Here is a 24496-nt window from a genome sequence, read left to right as displayed (position 1 = left end):
AAAATGACTAAATACCTTGCTTCCTTGTAGTGTGGTTTCTTCAAGCGAAATAAGAAAGATCATTACGATGCCACATATCACAAGGCTGAGATCCATGCTCAGCCATCTGATAAAGAGAGGCTTACTTCTGATGCATAGTATTGATCTACTACTGTAATTGGTAATTGATGACTTTTTTAAGTTTTAGCTGTGGCACATGCTCTGGTTGCAGTGGCTAACTGTGAAGCTTTTACTGCACTTGTTCTATTAACTTGGGGATTTCAAACTATCGTACTTGCTTGCTCATTCTGTCAGTAGATTTTCAGCTTGGGTGCACGTGAACAAGCAGGTGTTTACCTTGGTCTAAAAAGCTTCTGGTTTATTTCTTTAGATGACATATTGATTTTTGCAATGTTTTTTATTATTACTATTTTAATTTATGTTTTAACAGTATAAGCATTTTTTTTAAGCTTCAGAGATGGTAATTGCTACTGCAGAGATAAGATTTAAAGCTAAGACTGGTGGATGACATACACTTGCTTTACTAACCTTTACTGCATGCTGAAGGATACATGTTGATTGTAATGGAAGGATTTTCATAAAGAGAATTTAATTGCTGTGGAAAGAACTCTTTTCCTTCAATTCTACAGTATACTTTTCCAGGAACACACTTTTCTTTGCTTGAGCTCCTAGATGCATGATGTTTTTTTGTTTCTAGTAACCTTTATTCAAAATAAGATATTACATGCATGTACATTATATTAACTAAGTGGTGCTTGGGAGGAAGGGTGTGGGGGAGGAATTCTTGACTAAAATAATGATGTCAGAAGAATGTTTAATGAAATCTTAACTAAGGGATAGCTGAAGATTCTGTCTGCACCTCTGTGTATTTTTTTTAATTCCATGTAAGTTGATGGGTTTTTAAAAATAATATTAGAACTGAACAACCTGCCACCACAAATAGCGTGAACAAAACCTTGCCATTGTAATTTTTTTGTTGCTGTAATTGAAATCTAGCAGTATTTAATGATAGCTGCATGGGACAGCATCTTTTAACCTTAATCTTGACAGTCAGTGACCCATAAGCATGTAAAGTCAAGTGTCTGACCAGTCATCATCTTTGTGACACTGTGGGCCATAACTCCCATTTTGTTTGAAAATTATTTTCAGTCCAATTAGTATTTACAATCCAATTTTACACTGGCTTTGATTAGAAAATTGCAGGGCACAAAGAAGCTGCTGTACTATATTTCAAGTTATGTCTATTTTTTTATCCTATGGCAAACTTAAGTTCTAATAATGCATATGTAGGCAGCCAAGGGCCTGTAGTTGAGATGGTGCTTTGAAAAACAAGGCTCTAGTGTAACTTTTCTTGAACTTGAAATATTTCTCTATGTTTTAAAAAGTAAATCATGTCACTGTAGAGGGAAAACAATGAAGAAGATACATACTTACCTTTGATTCAGCTTTCCTGAACTCTATCTACTTTGCATAGCATTAAATTCTCCCATGATATGAATAGCAGAGTGAGAAGACTTGAAAGACTTTAGTGGAAGGAATATTTTAAGGTCTTGTATTACCATACATAGTGGAATGTGCTGTTTGTCTTCAACTGCTGCTGGAACAGCTGATATAGACCTGCTGGCTCACGCTTTTACAGCTACACTTGCCACATTTTTGGCATACATCTATTTGTTTCCAATTTTCTTACCTGTATATCTCTGTGAAGGAAGAATTTATTGTTTCTGTAATTGTAGTTCTTTGGCAGCAGCTTCAGCAACTTACTGTGTTCCATTTTCTTCTCTGTCCCAGTGTGGGTTCTTCCAGCGTTCCAGGTACGAACACAGTGTCCCCCGATACCATGCTGTAAGAATCCGAAGAGAAGAGCGACAGATCAAAGATGGGGAATGCAAAGACCTTGAGACAAAACAGTGGTTCACAAAATGGAATGAAAATGAAAGTTATTCTTAGGAAAAAAAGACTATTTTAATCTACAGAGTTCAGATAGAGGTTAAGGTTTTAATGAACGGAATACTGATGGATGTATACCTACAAACACTATGGAAATTCACCATTTGATTGTAGACATCACGACTTCTGTTGAGGCTTTTGTTTGCACAGTTAGAATTGCTTCAACAGACTTCACATGCATTATTTCATTTACAGACTGCCTCTTCCCCCCATTCAAAACTAACTCACACTTTAGAAGATACTGTGTTGATTTGGGGTCTCTTCTGCAAAATATGCAAAACAAAAAGAAACAGCAGACCTTTTCCTGTGATCCTAACCACCTTCCATGCAAGGAATGCATAGTTAAGGTCAAGACAGGTTCTCCTTTCCTCAGTACCTACTCCACTATAAACACACAGTGCCCTTAACATGCTTTTGTTCATGTATAATCTGAAGACCTGCAAATCTACTTTATTCACAGACTTTGCCTGCTGCAGTAGTTAACCCTAAGAAAAAAGCATCATCTTAAATTACATGTGCAATAGGTCATTTTGCTCCATTTTAAAGATCAGATTGTGTGATTCTTATTCAAAACAAATATACACAGGTTTGTGGTTTGTTTTCTTTTAAAGAGAGGCTTGAATATTAGATGTACTTTTTGTATATATATTTCAGTCATTTTTGTATTTATTTTTGTTATAAATCATGGTCTCTAACTGTCAGGCCAAAGACTTAACTGGACTTTCAAATAAACTGTTTTTGAACTTCAGATTGTGAGACCTGAGGTGGTCACTGCATTTTAACAAGTCACTGCAGATGCCAGTGCTTTCTAAATATGTAAATATTTATTCCAGTGATTTGTACAGGGGCTTTTTTTCTCCCTGATACTTGTAGCTATATTGGAGGAATTTGGTCTTGTAACATGATTTATGTATTAATGCAGACTGTTTAAGGATTTGGACACCGAGCAAAAATAGTATTTTTAGATACACTTTTATACTTACTGGAAGAAAGTGAGAGGTTCTCTGGAAACAGATTTCCAGCTTCCTAAAGACTTTGTGTTTCGCAAAAGGCATTGACTACTGCAGCTGTTAAAAAGCACTTGAAGGAGGCTATAAATGCCCAAATTAACTACTACAGGGATCTGAGCTGATTCACGATGAGACTACTGAATTGTCTTGAATACCTGAATGTTGATGAAAGTACAACCACAATGTTGTGGTTATCAGTAATCTAGTTATTGTAACATAACTGATAAAAATATTTAAAGAGTTTACTTTTGTTACCCATGTTCTAAAGCATTGGTACTATTTAAGAATGAAGATTTAGTTCACACTTGTTTCATGTGAAACAATTCTGCTCAAAAAGTATGTACATTAATTGCTAGTAATTTGAACTATGCAGAAACCTCTTGGTACTTTTTTCCCCTCATAGGGTAAAAATCTGCTAGGAGGGCAGTTGTCAAGTGTCTTATTTTTATTACTAATTTTGAGCATACCTTCTTGGAAGGTGTGGCCACCTAAAAATTGCCATTATAGAAAGTGCATTAATTTAATAGAGTCGGCTTCCTCCCACAAACTCAGTATGTTGTGACTGTGATTTTTATGAACTCTTAACACATTCAGCTCTAACTTGCTTTTGAGCTTTTAAAATTGTAGCTTACTTCCTGAAAGGCTCAGAGCAGCATCTGAAGCCAAGCTAATCAAGGGCTAAAAAGCTTGACAAATTGCCTTGGATTTAAAAACAGACTGTGGTCCTCATCCTAATAACGTGAATGTCTTAGCAGCATTAAACTGAAAGTTCTTGAAAAATAAGTCATGTCACTGGTATACCTTTATCTCAAACATTTTTTATACCAGCTAGCAATGCTACATCATTCCATGATTAGAAATTACCTGTGGATATTTGTATAGAGGTGAAATAAATCTTTTTTAATTAAACATCCTTGTGTAAATAGTGATTTCTTGCCATAATTAACTAAGGCAGAAGTTAATTCTACTAGGTTCACCAGAAAAGCAAGCTGGAATTTGCAAGCTTTAACTATTTCAGTATCACAGTATCATCAGGGTTGGAAGAGACCCCACAGATCATCAAGTCCAACCCTTTACCACAGAGCTCAAGGCTAGACCATGGCACCAAGTGCCACGTCCAACCTTGCCTTGAAGTGCCCCAGGGACGGCGACTCCACCACATCCCCGGGCAGCCCATTCCAGTGTCCAATGACTCTCTCAGTGAAGAACTTTCTCCTCGCCTCAAGCCTAAATCTCCCCTGGCGCAGCCTGAGGCTGTGTCCTCTCATTCTGGCGCTGGCCACCTGAGAGAAGAGAGCAACCACTCCCTGCACTCCCCCATGCTAAGGGGCAGCTATGGCAGCTGCAGGAGGTAACACACTTACCTTATGCTTGCGGGATGCCTGCTGCCTGCAGCAGTTCTCAAGCACTGGTAAGAGTCAGGCATGGAGCCTAGCAGAGCAGGCTCTGGCAAAGCACTAAGTGTCACCTCCAGTAGGGTAGAGCTATCCTCTCCCTCCACACTTCACTCTTGTTGCCTAGGGTACATGCAATGCCAACAGTCTTCCACAAGCCTTCCTGCCAGGCAGGTGTTTCTCTAACTAGGGCAGACATATCCCACCAAAATTATGTCAGTTATGCGAAGTCCTAATCTGTTTAGCAGTGCAAGAAGTTTGATACTGAGAGTTAACTCCACAAAAAACAGAAAAATCACAAACCACCAACAGAAAACATGTAATTTATCTCATTCTTTTGAGATGCTTTGCCTGAAAAGAAACACCTTTTGCTGCAAAAAAGCCTGAAAACGAGGCTTTTCTGGGTACATGCTAGACCAGTGATTGGTGTTGCATCCAAGCAACTGCTGATAGATCACTCAGAGCACATAGAAGGCATGGGCTCAAAGCAGCTATTCTCATTCACATAACCACACCCACAAACATTTGTCTAGGACAAGACAAAAATATAGACAGGGAGGCCAGTTAAGCAGCTGCTCACAAGATATACACAAGTACAAATATATTTTTATGTATGTTCATTTAAACTATGCACATTTAGTACTAAATATATATGTTATACACAGTAGTACACTTTGCATATATAACCTTAATGTACTTTATTTGATAGTACACACATGCTATATATATATATATGTGTATATAGCCTAAGGTACATAAATACAGTGGTAGTAGACTGCCTTCACTGTCACAGCACAGGAGATGTCTCTTCTGAGAGAAGCTTCCCCTATAAGCGACCTTCACAGCCCAGTGTCAGTAACTATCTGTGCAGAGTTATATGTGGAAGAGATAGAACAGGGTGCTTGGACAAGTGTCAGGAATTGTTAGAGGTGAAGGGAAGCTGTTGCAAGTGACACCACAAATACCATGCCTCATTTGGGGAACCCACCTGTCACTGCATGGCATCTGAACTAAAATAAACAGACTACACAGAACTAGTAAGCTGCTTGTGTAGAGACAACTGCAGGAACTTTGCCCACCACACAGTAGGTGAGAGTGTCAGGAGTTGCTTTGCAAATCCCAAAAGAAACTGATGAAACCAGCAGGCAACTTGTAGCCAGTGCTCTGATACAGAAACAGTACTGGGACATGCTTTGGCTGGCTTGTCCGACAACACACCTGTGTATTTATGGTGGTTCTGTAAGCTTCAGTTTTAATCCCATTCCACAGACATCTTTAGGCATCTGTTTGTCTTCCCTGGCTGTGCTTTCAGAATTAATACTACATGCCTTTTGTAACCTCATGAGCCTTGCTGCTATCTTAACAAGAAAAACACAGTAATTCCTTACTCTGGGAGTCCACAGCCAGGATGTGACACAGGCAAAAGGGACCTGCAGTTTGTGTTTTCTAAAGGTCTGGAAGATAGACCCCTTTCCTTCTTAATTTTCTAGCTCTCCACAATGGTTGCTTGCAAGCAACGTATTTTCAGGGTCATACCTGCCCCAAAGACCCTGCATTACCCACAATTCTTTATTCTATTACTTCTGTGAGTGCTCATCCTGCCTTAGAATCATAGAATCAGGGTTGGAAGAGACCACAAGGATCATCTAGTTCCAACCCACCTGCCATGGGCAGGGACACTCTACCCTAAATCAAGCTGCCCAGAGCCCCATCCAGCCTGACCTTAACCACCTCCCTGGGCAACCCATTCCAGGCTCTCACCACTCTCATGCTGAAGAACTTCCTCCTCACGTCCAGCCTGAACCTACCCATCTGCAGCTTTGCTCCATTCCCCCTAGTCCTGTCACTCCCTGACATCCTGAAAAGTCCTTCACCAGCTTTTCTGTAGGCCCCCTTCAGATACTGAAAGGCCTTGTTTTCTGTGAGAAAAGTGCTCACTGTTTATTAGAGAACAAACTCTGACTTACTAAGTGGAATGACTTATTTATCCTCTTACACCCTTGGCCATATCTTTTGGCTTCAGACTGCTGTCTAAAGATAACCGTAGGCAGTAGGCCAGTTTTTAAGGCATGCTTTTCAGTTGCAACATCAGGCAGCAAGGCAATAACATATTAAACATAAGAGAGACACCAATCCAGAGCCATCCTAAGAAACTGCAACAACTCACAAATACCCAACTTCCTGCTTGTAGGCATCGTTTTAAACTAGTGCTGACCAACAGCAGAGAGGCCATCATAAAAGGGCTTTAAGCATAGCAATTCATAAGTAGGAGTGCCAAACTATTTCAAACTTGATTAGCATGAGCTAACGCAGGATGGCCTACAAACAGCAATAAAGCAAAACCTGTTTGTAATCTGCCCTTGTAAAAGACTAGCAGGGACAGACAAGCCAGAGCTCTGGCCAGCACAGAACAGGCCATCCATGTTTTGGCACAAGGCAGAGGTGCACCTGATTACAAACCAGATGAAGCAGTCTAATCCTAAACTATTACTTTGCTGTTACATGTTATTGGTGTAGTTAACTACTCAGAAAATTGCACCTGGAGGCAGACTGAGTTAGGTGTTTCTGTATTTCATCTCAACATCCAAACGAACCAAAAAAAAGCCCTTAATTCATTATAGTATCTTCATCTCTAATAGGACGCTGCAAGCAATCCAACAAATCACCAAAGAGATTAACGTGACAGAAATAGCAGAACAATTCCTGCTCTAGCAAAGGCCATCCCCACTATCAGGTCACGGACAAGTCACAGGCACAAGGCACATTTAAAGTGAACCAAGCAATATCTAAGAGTTGGTTCCATTAAATATATTTATAGGACAACTAATAGTATTCACAATAAAAGCTGCAAATTTACATGGCCAGATCCACTCTGGTACTATATACAAATTTGAGTTACAGGATTCAATAGCTGCACTCCCATAATTTATCAGAAATGCTTATAATCGCTCTTAACTGCCTTTTTGGTTAGTCTTTTTACCCGAGTTGGCAGAAACACAAAATACTCTTACTTGGTACCTCATAATACCCTAACTGCTGGTACAGCGATTTAGGGTGACATACAGTCCAAGCACCTCTTAACCAAGAGCCATGCACTGTGTTGTTAACCGGGAGTATATACGTGGAGGCAGAAACCCTACTTTTCCTCTGTCCCTTTTTGTCTTCTCGCAGACAGCTGAAGCTAAGCTAACCCTGCCCTGGTTTTGCTTCGCACGCCGTAGCCCAGCGCAAGGCGCGAAGGGCTGGAGGAGGCCCTTCCCGCACCGCCAGGCAGCTCAGCAGACACAGGTGCACCACTCAAGACACACAGGCAACACGCCCCAGGTGTGGCTTTGCCCTCACGTTGTCTGTGCCCGTGTAGGTTTCTGCTAATTCCCGCTTCAGCCTCGCAGGTGACCCAAGTCGGGAGCCGAGTCCCACTATGACCGAAGTTCTTTCTATACGCCGCCCGTGGGCTCCCACCCGCCGGGCCCAGACAAACAGCAACACCGCCGAGCGCGGCACCACCGCCTACCTTCCCCACTCGCAGTTTACCGAAGTGGCCAACCTCGCAGATAATCCTCCCACGACAGTGTCGACACTGACGCGTGGGCGCCTTTCAGTCTCGCTATGCGAGGGCACACACCACCTTTCGCAGAGACTCTGCGGCCCTGGTCACTGTTGCTCATCCCCTCACACCCACGGTGCTGCCTCCAGCCCTCTCATGGCTTCCCGCCCTGAGGGTGAAGAGCACACCGCAGCCCTTCGCTGGCACGGCACTCGCCCCCAGGAGTAACACCACAGTACCTGTCCGACGCCGGGCTCCTCAGGGAAGCGAGCAGGGACTTCTCCAGCGGACAACCGAAGAAGAGGGGCGGCCACACCGCCCCGCAGGCTGCGACCCGGCAACGTGTCTGCGCGAGTGCCGCCCCCCGCCCCACGCCAGCTCCCTCGGAGCCGCCTTCTCCTCCGCCCCGCCGCCGCTGCGTGGGGCTGGGCGGGGAGGAGACAGGCGCCTTTTCGGGCACCTCCTCCTGGCTGCGCGGCGGAGGAGGCCGCTGCTTCAGCTGGGGCCGGGGGAGCTGGCGTGGCGGGAAATGGCGGCCGGGTTGGGCTGAGCCGAGCTGAGGGGCAACCGAGACCTGCACCATGAGGCTGCTGCGAGCGCTGCTGCGCGGCGCCTCCCCGGGCAGCATCCCGCAGCAGGTGGACTTCTACTCGCGCTTCTCGCCCTCTCCGCTCTCCATGAAGCAGTTTTTGGACTTCGGTGAGTACCCGCCGGGCCGCCCCACTGCCCGCCGCCCCGGCCGCTGCACCACACCGCCCCGGCCGCTGCGCCACGCCGCCCGCAGGTGCTCGTGAGGAGCGGGGCGGGACGGCTCCGGCGCGGGCGCAAACAGCACCCTCCTCCCCTCCCCCCGCGCCGGCGCTGCCGCCTTCCCCTGCCGTGGCTTAACGCTCCTCAGTGCTGGCATTTCTGGCAGAAAAAGGCTCTGCTTCCTTCCAGGAGAAGTGAGCCCAGTTGGCTTCTTCCCTGGGAACTGGGGCAGGGCTTGAAATCCATCTCAAATCGCCACGAAAGTAGCTGCCTTCCCCCCCCCCCCCCCCCTCCTTTCTGCAGAACTTGTACTGGGGAGAGCGTGGGGACAGGGCAAGCGGGGCCGTGGCTCGGGAGAGATTCGCTAAGCCTTTTGCAAGCTAGCAGCGTGCAGCGTTTAAAAGTGTAGAAAAAGCGAGAGAGGTTTAACCTCTGCTGGCACTTGGCCTCGGTCACATGCCAGTGCCCTACAGAAACACCTTGCCCAGGTGGTGTTTTGGGACGGGTGTGATAGAGTAGGTTGCAAACAACATGAACCATCCTGGAAGACTGGGCATCTGGCCTTGAAAACGAGTAAACAGTATAGGATACTCAGTCTTATACTGAAACCACTCCTAATGCTCCACGTTCAAAGGAATTGTTCTGTTCTGCTTCAGAGGAAAGATTATGCAGAGAAAAGTCTCCGACCCTCTGAGAATCACAGAATCAACCAGGTTGGAAGAGATCTCCAAGATCATCCAGTCCAACCTAGCACCCAGCCCTATCCAGTCAACTAGACCATGGCACTAAGTGCCTCAGCCAGGCTTTGCTTGAGCACCTCCAGGGACGGTGCCTCCACCACCTCCCTGGGCAGCCCACTCCAAGGGCTGGGGATGCAGCCATACAATACACTCTGTACCTGAGGAACATATATGCATACATACTTACATAAATGTCATATGTAAACATCTAACTAGTTAATGTTGGTGTTAGTTAGTGTTGTTTAGTTAGTAGCTTAGTTGTTAGTGTTGTTTTTTACCTTTTTGTAACTAAAATGTAACTGAACTAATCATAGACCCCCAGATTTCAAGTAGGAAGGCTTACAACAACGTTTCTGCTGACTGTCCCCATCAATTCAGTGTTTTGTACAGTGCAGTAAAACGTGTCCAGTATTTAAATCTCCACGTTTGTACAGTAACTCCACCATACTTTCAAGCAAAGAATCTTGCAGTTTAGAGTTAATTTTGATCTGTGATATTTTAGCATTATAATAGCAATAAAATACTGCTTACCTTAAAATCGGTGGTAATTTTCAAGTCATGGTATTTTGTCATGCCAAAAATCAGGTTACTTTTCTGCCATTGGTACCTGAGCATAAGGTAAAGATAATATTGAAAACTTTTAGCATTTCCCCCCCTTTTTTGTTTAAGGATTTAATGACAGGCAGTTATAAATAGTAACAAAGTTTCCCCCCCCCCAAAAAAAAAAAAAGGAGATAAAAAAGGATTGCAGCACTGAGACAGTATGGTCAGCAAGCCATTCTGTAGTCATTGTAATCTGATATTGTTTTCATTGGGGATTTTTTTGGACTCCTTTTGCTAGAGTGAGAGTAGTCAATGAGGAAATCATACAATCTGGTAGTGCTAACTTTAAAAAAATCCTTCTAGTTCCTCCAGGCTTCAATCTATCAAATGAAACCATTCATAAGTCAACTTAGGCTTGGATCATATGTCAGTCATACCTTGGGTTATAAGTGCAAGTATTTTCTGTAGGAGCCCAGATAGACCATAGCTGCACAGGGGAACAAATGCATTTGCTTATTCGTTGAAGTCTTGCTTACCCTAAGGCTGTCTTCCGTGCTTGACCCAGGATGGCAAAGATAATTTGTGGGATGTCACCTGCTGAGTGTATGAGGCATTAGGTTATTGCAGTATTCTGATATCATAGAATCACAGAATGTCAGGGGCTGGAAGATACCTCAAAAGATCATCCAGTCCAATCCCTCTGCCAGAGCCTATCTCCTGTACCAGATCACACAGGAACATGTCCAGGTGGGTTTTGAATATCTCTAGAGAGGGAAACTCCACAAGCCCCCTGAGCAGCCTGTTCCAGTGTTCTGTCACCCTCACAGTGAAAAAGATCCTCCCGGTGTTTACATGAAGCTTCCTATGCCTCAGCTTCCAGCCATTGCCCCTTGTCCTGTTATCGGGCATCACCGAGCAGAGCTTGGCTCCATCCTCCTGGCACTCACCCTTGACATATTTAGAAACACTGATGAGGTCACCTCTCAGTTTACTCCAAGCTGAAGAGCCCCAGCTCCCTTAATCTCTCCTCATAAGAGAGATGTTCTTCAGCATCTTCAATCTGACTGGTATGTAGAATTTTACCCAAGAGAAAGGCCAGTAACAGTCTTGCCTGAAACACAGTACAACTAGGGAGAAGCATGAAGTGTTTCTGGGCAGAGGCCACATCTAGACAATGTGTGACACTGCTAAGTCTCACTGAGGAGGAATTTTTTGTAAGCTACTCACTTTTTGTATTACATTAATTGACATTTTCTCTTTAGAGTAATTTATGACATACATTCATTAAATTCAATTTGGTGAAGATTGTTCCAGTTTAAGACACTCATAGCTTTTTCTTTTTCCATGTTTCTTCCATTAATCTTCTTCCCCAACTCCTCCTTTCCAAATAGAAGGAATGAACCAGACAGAAACACCTGAGTTAGTTTTTTGTCGTTACCTGTTGTGAAACACCAGGCTTGATGTATGCACTTCACTGCAGCAGATAACAGGTTAGTAAGTTCAGGTGCTGTTTATCTGGCACTCATGGAGTCTAGAAAAAAGTCCATCTGAGAGTAAAGTACAGCACTTCTTGACCTCTTCCTGACTTGGCTCTTTCTCACCTAATAAAGTAAGTGTTATGGAAGTAATTTTAGGTCTTGGTCTTAATAGCCACATTCAGTTGCCACCCACACAGGTGATACATGTTCTTATAAAAGGATAGGTCAGTTATCAACAGGTGCAGCAATTTAGCTTCTAGCTTTTAAAACGTTTTTAAGAATTAAATGTGTGGAAGAACTACTATTTAATGACTATGCCCAGTAGCTGTCCTACTGGAAAAACACAGACTTGATGGGTGGAGCACTGCTGGATAAGGAATTGGCTGCAGGGTCTCACGCAGAGTGTGGTGATCAGTGGCACGATGTCCACCCAGAGACCAGTGCCAAGTGGTGTCCCTCAGGGGTCAGTGCTGCCACCAGTGCTGTGTAACATCTTTGGCAGCAATACGCACAAAGGGATCAAGTGCACCCTCAGCAGGTTTGCAGATGACACCAACCTGTGTGGCACAGCCGACTTGCTAGAGGGCAGGGATCCATCCAAAGGGACCCAGACAGGCTGGAGAGGTGGGCCCAGGCCTACCTCATGTCATTTAACAGGGCAAAGTGTAAGGTCCTGCACCGGGTCAGCGCAATCCCAGGCACAGATACAGGCTGGGTGGTGAATGGCTGAGAGCAGCCCTGAGGAAAAGGACCTGGGGGTCTGGGTTGATGAAAAGCTCAACATGAGCCAGCAGTGTGCATATGCAGCCCAGACAGCAACTGTGTGCTGGGCTGCATCTAGAGCAGTGTGGCCAGCAGTGCAAGTGAGGGGATTCTCCCCCTTTACTCTGCTCTTGTCAGACCCCACCTGGAGTACTGTGTGCAGTTCTGGAGCCCCCAACGCAGGAAGGACATGGAACTATTGGAGCGAGTCCACAAAGATGCTCAGAGGGCTGGAGTAGCTCTGCTATGAGGACAGGCTGCAAGAGTTGGGGCTCTTCAGCCTGGAGAAGAGAAGGCTTCAAGGAGATCTTATAGTAGCCTTCCAGGATCTGAAAGGGATCTACAGGAAGGCTGGGGGGGACTATTTGCAAGGTCTTGTAATGCCAGGATGAGGGGTAATGGGTTAAACTTGAGGAGGGCAGATTTAAACTAGATGTTAGGAAAGGGTTCCTTACAGTGAGGGTGGTGAGGTACTGGAACAGGTTGCCCAGGGAGGTTATGATTGCTCCCTTCCTGGAGGTGTTCAAGGCCAGGTTGGATGAGGCCTTCAGCAGCCTGTTCTAGTGGGAGGTGTCTCTGCCTATGGCAGGGGGTTGGAACTGGATGATCCTTGAAGTCCCTTCCAACCTAAACCATTCTGTGATTCTATATTGAGAATTGCAGATGGTTTGATCAATGCTAGCTGCAGTCAACGTTCGCTGCAAATAAAGTGAACAAGTTACATGGACTGAAGTGATATTTAAAGCTAAATAGTACAGGTCTGCAGCTATTGCACTAGTTACTCTCTGTATGTTGATTTTTGCCACTGTGAGAGGGCTGGGAGGTTTCTGTAGTTTACATTCTGAAATATAAATGGGCTGTGGAGGAAACATTGGCTTGCCAGACCAGTGGAGTCAACTTTAAAATGAAACCACAGAGCTCTTACTGAATAAGCATTTGTGTAGCTCTCTGCAATGAGTGTTGACTTTATTCTGATGTTGTCATGTATTTATTTTGGATTTAGGGTCTGAAAATGCTTGTGAAAAGACTTCGTTTATGTTTCTGCGACAAGAATTGCCTGTGAGACTGGCAAACATAATGAAGGAAATAAGCCTGCTGCCAGATAACCTCCTAAGAACACCTTCAGTTCAACTGGTGCAGAGCTGGTAAGAACAATGTAATTTCATACCTTTAAAGGGTGACCTGCATACGCAGAAGTCAAAGGAACTAATTCTCTTCTACAGCAAAAACATTTCATGTGCTTGTTACAAGACCATCACTTATTTAGAATGACTGTATCATAGAATCAGTCAGGGTTGGAAGGGAACACAAGGATCATCTGGTTCCAACTCTCCTGCCATGGGCAGGGACACCCTACCCTAGAGCAGGCTGCCCACAGCCTCATCCAGCCTGGCTTTAAACACCTCCAGGGATGGGGCCTCAACCACCTCCCTGGGCTCTCACCACTCTCATGCTGAAGAACTTCCTCCTCACATCCAGTCTGAACCTACCCACCTCCAGCTTCGCTCCATGCCCCCTCGTCCTGTCACTCCCTGATATCCTGAAAAGTCCTTCCCCATCTTTTTTGTATATATCCCATTATGACATAAATTGGAAACTAAATTTACAGATTTAGGTTAAAAAAACATTAGGAACAATTAATAGAATCAACAAGGGAATTAAAAATCATTCAGTATCTCAGACTTAATGTATGAGAATTCACTAAACTCAGAAATCCACCAGAAAGTGTTTAATAGGGGACTTAACTAAAATGAAGACTAGATGAAGAAACCAAAGAAGCAGGCAAAATGCTTACAAAAGATATCAGAAACCATTTAAAAGGTTATTGCAGATTAAGAGTAAAGACATAGAAAAGACAAAGAAAGAGGTCTCATAGCCAAAATATGTGAAACAGCAGGAGAAGGCTATTAAAATAAAAAAGACATCCTTTGAAAAATGAAATTTATTCTCAGGTAATATGTAAAATTCTGTAAGATCAAAGTGCTGGACTGCTGGAAAGGTTTTTACAGTGAAGAGAACAGAAAGTTTGCCAGCGACTCAGTGGGATTGATTAGATGACTGAATTAAAAAAATCAAAGCTATCAATGAAGATGGAGGTTCTTAATGAAATACAAATGCTTAAATTCTCATGATACTAAATGACATTGATCAAATGGGAAATTAACTCCATCTGGACAAAGGCACAGAGAGGAAGCTCCTTTCCCTGTATGCTTATTTACAACAGAAAGTTTCAATTCTGCCAGGAATATTGTTCTGAATATATCAGCTGATAGGCAAGAAGATAAATAGTGTTACAAACAAAGTAACAGAGGAGTGTAATCGTGCCACCGTGGCAGCCCATTATTGTTCTGAATTGCATGCAGTTCTAGCCACTGTATCCTGAGCAGAAAAGACCAAGAGGGATAATCAGGGGGTTGAAACAATTTCTGCATGAGGAGAAACCAAATAGAATTCTTCAGCTTGGAAGATACATATCTAAGGAAAGAGATGGCAGAAATACTTAAATCACAAACAACCTGGGAAGATTTTCTATTGACAGGAACTTGCTGGGGGCTGCAAATAAGTGATCACCTACTGAGTTTGAAACACAAGATCTTTTATGCATTCTAATTAAATTGTGGAATTCATTGCACTGGAAATTTTGGAAGAAAACATCATGAATATATTCAAAAGGACCTAACAAAATTCACAGAGGATAGGTCAATGAAATACATCAAATCCAATGATTTGGAAACAGGCAACCTCAGAAGACCATAAATTACTTGCCAAAGGAACCTGGGGAGGCATGCTGAAATTGGTCCTTATCATGCTTCTTTTTTTTTCAAAGGTATGTTCAAAGTCTTCAGGAAATCCTTGACTTTAAGGACAAAAGCTCAGAAGATTCAAAGGCTATTCATAGGTAAGGATTTGCTGTCATGTGTGTTAATATTGTCTAGAAGGGCTGGCAAGAATATGACACTTGAAGAAAAAAAAGTCATCTCTCTCCAACCTTTACACAAGAATTGTAGTAACATCACCCTCTGTCCCCAGGAGGGTACATTAAAAATGTGGAACAAAGCACTTTTATGCCTTATTATTCTGGTCAGGACTGAAGAAGCCATGAATGTGTTAACCAAATGTTTACCAATTCCTTACTTTTAATGTTGGAACTGATGTGTGCAACATCTCACCTGTAAAGTAGGCTTTGTCATTGTTGGGTGACCATAACTGCTGTCTGACAGGTGTAGAATGATCTACATGAAGATGGTTTGCAGTTTTGTCTTTTTCGTGGCAGTAATAATATAGTCTACAGATAATAATTACAGATAATAATATAGTTCACAAATAATCATGAATGGTTGATTGCTGATCCTTTCAATGGTAGTTACTTGAAACAGGCTGTGAAGACTGACCTGTATTCTTTCTGCCATAGGCAGACCTGTGATATTTCTGTATCTTATGGTCTTTTTTGTAGGCTGTGTTCCAGAGGATTAAATTCCCTTGGAAGCAACATACTAACAAGGCATTAATTCTAGTTTTACAGACACTGTGATAAAAATCCGGAATCGACACAATGATGTCATCCCCACGATGGCTCAAGGAGTGATAGAGTACAAGGAAAGCTTTGGCATTGATCCAGTGACCTCACAGAACGTGCAGTACTTTTTAGACCGTTTCTACATGAGTCGCATTTCAATTAGGATGCTGCTCAATCAACACTGTAAGTGCCATTGGTGCAAGGAGGGGAAATGATACCTGTACTATGTCAACATACTTAAATGCTTCTTAGGAGTACACTACTTGTCTTGTTCAGCTGTAAACTAAATCTAAATGCAGTTCTCAAAGCATTTATTAGTTGGAGGATTTCAGGTGTGGTGAAGATTGGAATTACAGCTTACCTACAAATTCCTGTTTAGCAAAAAAGAAGAAACTAACTAAACTTATACAGTTATATTGGTTGCTGACTAATGCTGTATTCTCTTGGCAGCTTTACTGTTTGGTGGGAAAATTAACCCGGCTCATCCAAAACACATCGGAAGCATTGATCCTACCTGCAATGTTGTTGAGGTTATTAGAGGTAAACTCAATTCATCAGATAAGAACAAGAATCCTGGAAACTTATATGAATATCCATAATGGATGTTAGGAGGAAGTTCTTCACAGAGAGAGTGATTTCCCATTGGAATGGGCTGCCCAGGGAGGTGGTGGAGTCACCGTCCCTGGAGGTGTTCAAGAAAAGACTGGATGAGGCACTTAGTGCCATGGTCTAGTTGACTGGATAGGGCTGGGGGATAGGTTTGGACTGGATGATCTTGGAGGTCTCTTCCAACCTGGATGATTCTGTTCTATTCTGAGAGGCAATGCCCTTCTTGATACTCCTGTATTGATTAGTTCTTTCCTACCTGGAGCAGAACTTTTGTTTAAAGTGTAACAGTTTTGTCACTCTCCCCTATAAACCCAGCTGTTGTCAGAAAATACAAAATCTTCCTGACAGCACACAGCATTTCAAATTCTTGTTTTTCTTTTTGGCAAACTATAAAAGAGAAAAAAAATAAGGTGGAGGAGGAAATTAATCTCTGTTTCTATTACAGATGGCTATGAAAGTGCCAAGAGCCTTTGTGATTTATATTACATGAGCTCTCCAGAACTCATCCTTGAAGAGATGAACAGTAAGTGAATATGGGATGAAGTGCTGCTTGAATGTAGTGATGGTGTCTTCTAAAGTAGATGCTACTGAAATGTTTTCTTCAGCTTTTCATGTAGTTAATGTGTTCTTTGTGTCTACTGTTGTAAATAGGTAGAGGTATTTTGCTTGGCTTTTTTTTTTAACATCTGGCTTTCTCTGTTCTACCTCTAACTAGAAAACTGAAATTAGTAGTAGAGTTTTTTTGACACTACAGACGTTGATTTAGCAGATCTAATCTCTCTAAGGTTCTTTGTATGTCTTCACCCAACGCTGTCCATTTGTTTGGGCTGAGTTGAATCTGCTGCTGATTTTCAATACCATGCTGTCATCACACCGTCTTCAAAATGAAAGTGATGGCTGGAGCAAAGTATCAAGGGGCTTGAAGTTTAGTTTGTAACATAAGAGGCTAAAGTCAGACTGACCTACAAAAGCAAGCAGTCAAAATTGGTCCTACCAGTAATTGTGAAAGCCAAAGTAACTTGGCCTGTGCCAAGAAAAGGGCAAAGAAAGTGTCGCCTTTCATTCCAGGTCTACCCTTTCTACTGTACTAAACTGGAAGTTCTGTATCTAGGATCTTCATCTTTGGAGCATGCTGCTAAACACGTTTGTAGGGAGCCATCTGTTGCACTAGATAATTCTCTATGCTGAGGGATCATTTAATGGTTGTTCAGTTTTTACAAAAGGAGTGACCTTTTACCCAATCAGTTGTGAAGATGAGTTAAACCTGATCCATGAAAAATGCACATTCCTTGCCCCAGCCTTAGGCATGGGATCCAGGGCTGGAAGCATAGCAGAAAGTAGTTAACTTGAAGATCAGTACCTGATATATTTCAAAGCATGATTCCTGTCTCCATTTTCTTGCTTTGCACACAAATTGTTCTAGGTCTTCTGACATCAGTAGTCTTCACCTTTTGTGTTCATAGGGCACTGGTCACTAACAGAGACTGGTGAGAAAGTATTGATTTGTTCAACTGAAAGAATGTTAAGAGCCAGCAGCATTTTTGGAGCAACCTTTCCTTAATATTTATATAACGAACATGTTGTCATTATATATTTTCTAGGATTTACTCTTTAAAAATAGACTGAAAACCATTTAATAGATAATATATACATAATATATAATACATATATGTGTATATATATTATACATAATAATGCATTTTTTTTTGTGAAAGGCTTTTCTTAGAAATCATCTTTTATCTAAATGAATCCTGTAAGTTGTGCTGTAGTTACTATTTGGTGCATTATAGGATCATGTAGTTAATTTGGCTTGGAAGGGACCTCAGGAAGTTTCTAGCCTGATTGCCTGTTTGAAGCACAGCCAGCCAGACCAGGTTACGCAGGATTTCATCCAGTTTGGCCTTACAAATCCTCTAAGGATCATGATTATATAGCATCTATGGGCAACCTGCTTCAGTGCTTATCAGTCATAGTGAAAAAGTTTTTCTCTCTATCAAGTCTGAATCTTTTGTTATTTTATCACAAACTCACTGTTTTTTGGTGTCCCACCACCTGAAGTGCCTGACTTATCTTCATTATGACCTCCTCATAGATATCAGAACGCAATTGCTTTATGCCCTAAAAAGTGGTGCCACAGAGAGTTAGTTTTAATTTCTAAAGCAGCAAGCACATTAGAAAATCTTGAGTGTGACTTGATTAATGTACAACTTTTCAAACTTTTTCTTCTCTTGTAAATTCTGTCAGTGATGCAAATACATATTTTGAATTACTGGGGGAGTGAATAAAAAGGTAACCTACTTTGCCATCTATTTATTTATACTCTCATTTCTCCAGATAAATCACCAGGACAGCCCATGCATGTCGTGTATGTGCCATCACATCTCTATCACATGGTTTTTGAACTTTTCAAGGTCTGTGCACTTAACCCTTATACAGGTTTTTTTATACACTTCGTTTAGTGAGATTGTGTTTGGTTGACTTTTTTGAAGCAGTTTTACGTAGCAGTGTGGTTTTGCAAGTGCAAGCCCCTTGCTGTTTGACTGCAGGAAGATACCTAAATTGTGTTGTTTAGACAAACAGTAACTGCATACAAAATGATCAGCTTTAGAAAATCTGTCACCTTTGTCTACACACTGAATACATCTGACATCTTGGGAGTAGACAGCTCTGTCAAAAAAAACCCTTAAAAGGTATAAAGACATTAACTAAAATAAATTAAGAGAGAATAAACAATTTTTGCAACATCTTAAAATCTGGTATAAGGTATAACAGTTCCTTCAGAGCTTTCCTCAAGCAGTTCAATCCTAGAATTTTCTTGATCTCTATGTTATATTGTGTGCACTATGCATTATAAAGAACTCTGTAACTAAAACTTTATGTTAACATATTCAGTTGTTTGTTCTAAAAACCTGAATATTTTAATAATAAGCTACAGTATAGTAAACTAAGTAAACTATATAAATACTGATACAGAATAAACCAGAACTGTTAAAAAAACTATGCTAAAAATACATACAGTTGTCCTGTTTCTGAAAAAATAGGATAATAGTAGCTTTCCTAAATTGATGATTATATATGGAGTGAAAAGAACAGGATTTAAGTTGTGCTTGAAAATTGCAGAATGCTATGAGAGCCACCATGGAACACAATGCTGATCGATGCATTTATCCTCCAATTCATGTGCATGTCACACTGGGAAATGAGGACTTAACTGTGAAGGTACACACTTTTTGATTTTTTGAAGGTTATTTTGAGTAGTATTTTTTCCCCTGTTATTGGCAGCATATTACTCACTGTTGGGGGTGATCTGATTCCAACAATAGATTGTATGAGATGATGAAAGTATGTAAGTAACAAGACCATTATGGAATTTCACATACTATGCCGGTAGGAAATAGATGAAGAGGTCGCTCTGAAGACTGCAACAGAATTCTGTGCTATTGTCATGCTTGTATCTTGTCTAGCTTATAAGCAACCATGCCTAAAAATGATCTGGCATCTTTATACAGTTGTGGTATCAGCATTTTGTGTGGGGCAATGGCAGAGCTATACAGGTGTGAAACAATTGAAAGGAAGACAAAAAAAAGGGAAATAAGCATTATATATTCCCTGCAAAGTAAACCTCCTTGAAGTACAGTTTGCAGAGTAATTTCTTCTTTTTCTGTAAAACACCCATGTTGCTTTTCACAGACCAACTGCAAGCACTGGCTTTTTTGTAAGGTCTGCATCAACTAAAACATAGTAAACCAATTCTTGCTAGTCCTTCAGTAATTAGTTTTAATAGAGCACATTTAACTGGTAGTATTTCTGCAAGATAAACATACAGGAAACCTGGCCTTTGTGCAAAGGTATTGATACTGACCTCAAACAAAACTGGAACAAGATAAAAGGAGTGCACAATTTAAGTAGAATGTTTTTGCTTCTGAGACCTTACAAATGCTTCTTAGGGTAGTAAATTACTTAAATGGTTTGGGTAAGGGATGAAAGAGAAGGATTACTCTCTCTGATCGCTGCTGTAACGAAGATGAGACTTTAAGAAAACCCAGAATGTAATAGGGGCAGCTTTATAGTATGTTTAGCTTGAACTTTGGGTCGTTGTTTGAGAAGAAGCTGTCTTCCATAAAAATGTATTCAGAGGCACAATGCTACATGTTTCTTCTTGTTGTAGATGAGTGATCGTGGTGGTGGTGTTCCCATGAGGAAAATTGATAGGCTATTCAACTATATGTATTCAACGGCACCACGTCCACGTGTTGAGACCTCACGAGCTACACCTTTGGTATGCAAATCTTTTCTACTGTGTCATCTTGGATATGTTTAATTGCCATAAAAGAAACCATTTAGCCAAAGCTCCAAAGTGCTGATCTTGTAGATGCAGTGGCTATCACCACTGGAATGTTGAAGCTTAATTCAAATATGTTTTCCTGAAAATAACTAGAAAATTGCATAAAATCCTAAACTACAAACAGTAACATAAACTTGTTCAACATTCTGTTTTTCTTTATGAAATATCAGCTGCCTCAAGCAGAACACTTGGCTGTTCTGCATATGCTGTAGTCAGGACAGGACTCTAAATTCTTCCTTTGGCCATTGAACAAGAGGAAAAATAATTAGAGCAATGCTTTTGGATCAAGTCCATAGTTTCACTGTACTGTGTAGTCAGTCATACCATCCCCCAGCAAGGATGAAGGTACATGTGTGTGACAGGGCATATGAAGAGTTTACTTTGGCCTCATGTGAATTTAATAGAGGTACAAGAAATAAAGCCTGTGCTCTCAGTAAGAAGCTCTAAACAGCTTTTCTGAATTTCTCCTCTCAACTTGCAAAATGTGGCTTTTAAATGTACATTGTGTGCTATGTGCAACTCATTAAACATCAGATCTCTATCCAGAAGTGTTGCAGATGTTCATTAGTTCATTGAGAGGTTACCTCTGACATTTAATAGATGAAAAAAAATATACTTAACACTTTAAGGCTAGGTCCTGCTACTGTAGACAGGGCTACAAATATAAATACTGCTTCCTGGACCTCCTTTATATACTGGTGATGAAAAGTATCTGACTTAACTACTCAATGTTCTTAAGATCAGCAGCTTCACAAGATGTAAGGCAGACTCACTATGTTTTTCTCTAGTGAGGTCATGTCTTTTTGAAGAGGCTACCATAATACAGGAAGTGTTACCTAGTGAGCCTAATGGAGCAATAAACCAGGTTTTTGATAATCACAGTCATCCATGTCTATGATGTGTAACAGTCAACATTGGAATTCCTTCTCTTACTGTCAGTCATGCCTAGTTTGTCTACCTGTTCAGTTAAAACAGAAGACACCACTGATTAATGCAATTAAGGAAAACACACTTTTTCTTCTCAATCAGGCTGGATTTGGTTATGGCTTACCCATATCACGGCTGTATGCACAGTACTTCCAAGGAGACCTGAAACTCTATTCCTTAGAAGGCTATGGTACAGATGCAGTTATTTACATAAAGGTATGATGTAACACTTTGCCATTTAGAGTTTAACAGCAGCTCCAATTAACTGCTAATGAAACACTTTGTTCTGTTACTAAACTTCGATTAAAAAGACTCATCAGCTACAGTCTTCTCTACTTACAGGCCTTATCAACAGAATCAATTGAAAGACTTCCTGTCTATAACAAAGCAGCCTGGAAGCATTACAAAGCAAACCACGAAGCAGACGACTGGTGCGTGCCAAGCAGCGAGCCCAAGGACATGACCACTTTCCGCAGTACATAGCTTTTTCACCAGCAGCAGTGCATAGGAAGTGGTGTCTGTAAAGGGAATTCAAAAGACCTGCTTTACACCAAGATGCTGAGCCACACCTGATATGTGAAAGTAATTTTTAAGTGGAGTAACAGAACTTTGAAGTTAACTACTCTTTTCTGGAATTAAAAGCAACCAAACAAAGCACTCAAGAGAAAAAAAAACCCAAACGAAATATTTTTATATTTTAAAGTGAGAAGGTCACACTTAAATTTGTCCCTTTTTCTATTTTTGACTGCTTTCAGTAGCTAAGTCAAGGGAGCAGTGTTTTTGGGTTTTATAAGGACCAATGTGATCCATGTCACATCTGGTGAGAAATTTATTAATTCAGATACTCACAGAATTGTTTTGATAGAAGAACTATTGAAAAAGCTCACCAAAGCATTTCTCTGTTATACCATATTACAGACTAATGAGAAACTCATGTAAGAAATATTGAGGAGCTCATTGCAATACCTTTGCAGATGTATAGCACTTTGTGAGTTTTTTATCTAAGCATGCTGAAGGCTGAGTTTGCAAACTCAGATCTGTTGCCTACACATACTGCCTACATCAAGGTTTTCTACAGCTGTAGACATTACACTTAGGTCTGCAGGGCTTAAAAAAATCAGTTCTAGCTGCTACCACTGGTATAATGTATCTCAGGTATGTGGTATCGGTCATATTTCTGTGGCTGTAATGTGAATAGTTACTACATGTGAAAAACTTACCTTGCCCCAGTCATTGTGAATTAGCAGATAGTGTTGGCTGGTGTACAGTAAAGATGCAGTGTCTTACCTTTGCTTGTATTTCTGTAGGCAATATCCATGTTCTAGCCCTAGTAAGATCTCAGACTCTGGTATGTCAGGTTACAGCTCCAAATGGAAACTATTTTAATAAACAGTTTTTTAAAATTTGCCCATAATAGGGCAACTTTATTGCTTTGACAATAGAAACTACCTTCTCAGGAGTATTTAAGAAAAAGTGGGGTTAACAGGTTTTTGAAAATACCTGTGTTTGTAATGTGCTTCTGGCCTCATCTATGGAGTAGCTGGAAGTCACACTTTAACATAAACAAGGTAAACAGTATCAGTCAAAGGCGAACTGTCAAAACATGCTGGGGAAGATAGAGAGTGGAAGGAGTATTAGATTTCAGGTACAAAGTCCTTCATTTAATAATGGATTCAACTTCTTTTAATAATAGTTGTTCCAGCTTTGTTCAAATCATAAGCATTGATTGTTGCACCTTCCTGAACATTTCAGGAAGGATGCAGTTAAAGACACTGAGCTAATCCCTTTCTGTTAATTTATGTAATTCTATGAATTTTCTACTGCAGCAGACTTGCATAATCCCTCTCAGAAAGAATAAGTCTAAAGTTTGCTAGCTGCCTAGCTCAGCACAGAGCTGATGGTGAGACAGCATAAGTGAAGGGAATAGCTGGTATGTCAGAAATTGAAGTCATGCTACTCTAGTTGTAGTTGAGCCAGATTAAAGATCAGCACCTGCAGCTGCCCTAACCTGGTTCTGAAAAACAGTGGAATGAGAGATTTACCAAACAGTCTACACACAGTTGAGACGACACTCTAAAGGATTATTACTCTACCGTAATTGTCACCAGAACAGTACATTTACCTGCTCCATTCAGGCTTGTGGGCACTTTGAGGTGTCCCCGTTTTACTTTTGCACAAAGGTGTGGTGGTTACTGGCCTATCTTTCGATCTGTATGGCTACATTTGGAGAGAATCTGTAGTTCTGTTCTTCAACCCTGCAAAAGCATGTATGTGAGAAGTTCTACATCCTGTATAGCAGTTAACAGAGGATACTTGCAGCTATTGCTTTTGCTAAACTAAAGCTGAAAGCCACAGCAAGGAATTTTAAAACAACTCAACTATGAAGTTGAACACTCTTGTTTAGATGCTGAGTTTTAAATGGTAAACTAACCTGATTTTAGCAATGTCGGAGGACTCCAAGAAATATTTCTGATGAAAGGCTAACAGTTCATTTTCTAGGAAGTCTAACAAAGATATTATTGAGATAAACCTTCTTCAGTGTTCTCAGCCAGCTACAGATTGAATTCTGCTCACTAGAACAGCTTGCCATCACCTGGCACCCTGAATGACTGTGGTGGAAACACAAATGTAGTAGTATTTTGGTTTATAGTGTTTAACTCTACTTCCAAGTCTGATATTTGATTACTTTTCATTTAATTAGAACTTCAGAAGAGAATATTTATGTTTACTGTTTTCATTACTGTACTGAAGTCATTGCTAGCACACTGGTTAAGCTGAAGTGAATCACTATCTCAGATATCAGATTGCTGACATTAATAGTTTTGTATGCAAATGAGCTCAGTCTTGCACTGTAAAATTAATCCTGGTTTGTGTTAATTTTTTTTGAAAGAATCACTACATTTATTCATTAAAATGATTTTAAA

The 24496-nt window shown here is 41.2% G+C and overlaps 2 protein-coding genes and 1 long non-coding RNA gene across 11 annotated transcripts in view; 2 read left to right on the top strand and 1 right to left on the bottom strand.

Annotated features, from left to right (window-relative positions):
* Positions 1–3869, top strand: part of ITGA6 (integrin subunit alpha 6) — a 45761-nt gene extending 41892 nt beyond the window's left edge. For 5 of the 9 annotated variants that reach the window (XM_064162654.1, XM_064162643.1, XM_064162614.1 and 2 more), the window contains one exon: positions 1792–3869. In XM_064162654.1, the coding sequence (XP_064018724.1) occupies positions 1792–1950 (159 nt within the window). In that variant the 3' untranslated portion in view covers positions 1951–3869. Of the gene's footprint in view, positions 1–30; positions 1678–1791 lie in introns of those variants that run through there. The other 4 variants (XM_064162672.1, XM_064162663.1, XM_064162626.1 and 1 more) reach the window with 2 other exon arrangements.
* Positions 1–10534, bottom strand: part of LOC135185713 (uncharacterized) — a 26145-nt gene extending 15611 nt beyond the window's left edge. Inside the window, exons 1-3 of the long non-coding RNA XR_010306577.1 lie at positions 10471–10534; positions 9923–9998; positions 1691–1843 (exon numbers count right to left, since the gene is read on the bottom strand). This is a non-coding gene — a long non-coding RNA (uncharacterized LOC135185713). The remainder of the gene's footprint in view (positions 1–1690; positions 1844–9922; positions 9999–10470) is intronic.
* Positions 8150–24496, top strand: PDK1 (pyruvate dehydrogenase kinase 1). Its single transcript, XM_064162747.1, has 11 exons — positions 8150–8600; positions 13178–13319; positions 15002–15073; positions 15690–15874; positions 16142–16231; positions 16746–16823; positions 18635–18711; positions 19421–19519; positions 20469–20579; positions 21675–21788; positions 21915–24496. The coding sequence occupies exons 1-11, from the start codon at positions 8483–8485 to the stop codon at positions 22053–22055; spliced, it is 1227 nt and encodes a 408-aa protein (XP_064018817.1). The 5' UTR covers positions 8150–8482; the 3' UTR covers positions 22056–24496.

This window comes from Pogoniulus pusillus, chromosome 2 (genome assembly GCF_015220805.1).
Source record: "Pogoniulus pusillus isolate bPogPus1 chromosome 2, bPogPus1.pri, whole genome shotgun sequence".
NCBI classification, from domain to species: Eukaryota; Metazoa; Chordata; class Aves; order Piciformes; family Lybiidae; genus Pogoniulus; species Pogoniulus pusillus.
This window is presented reverse-complemented; position numbering and strand designations above follow the sequence as displayed.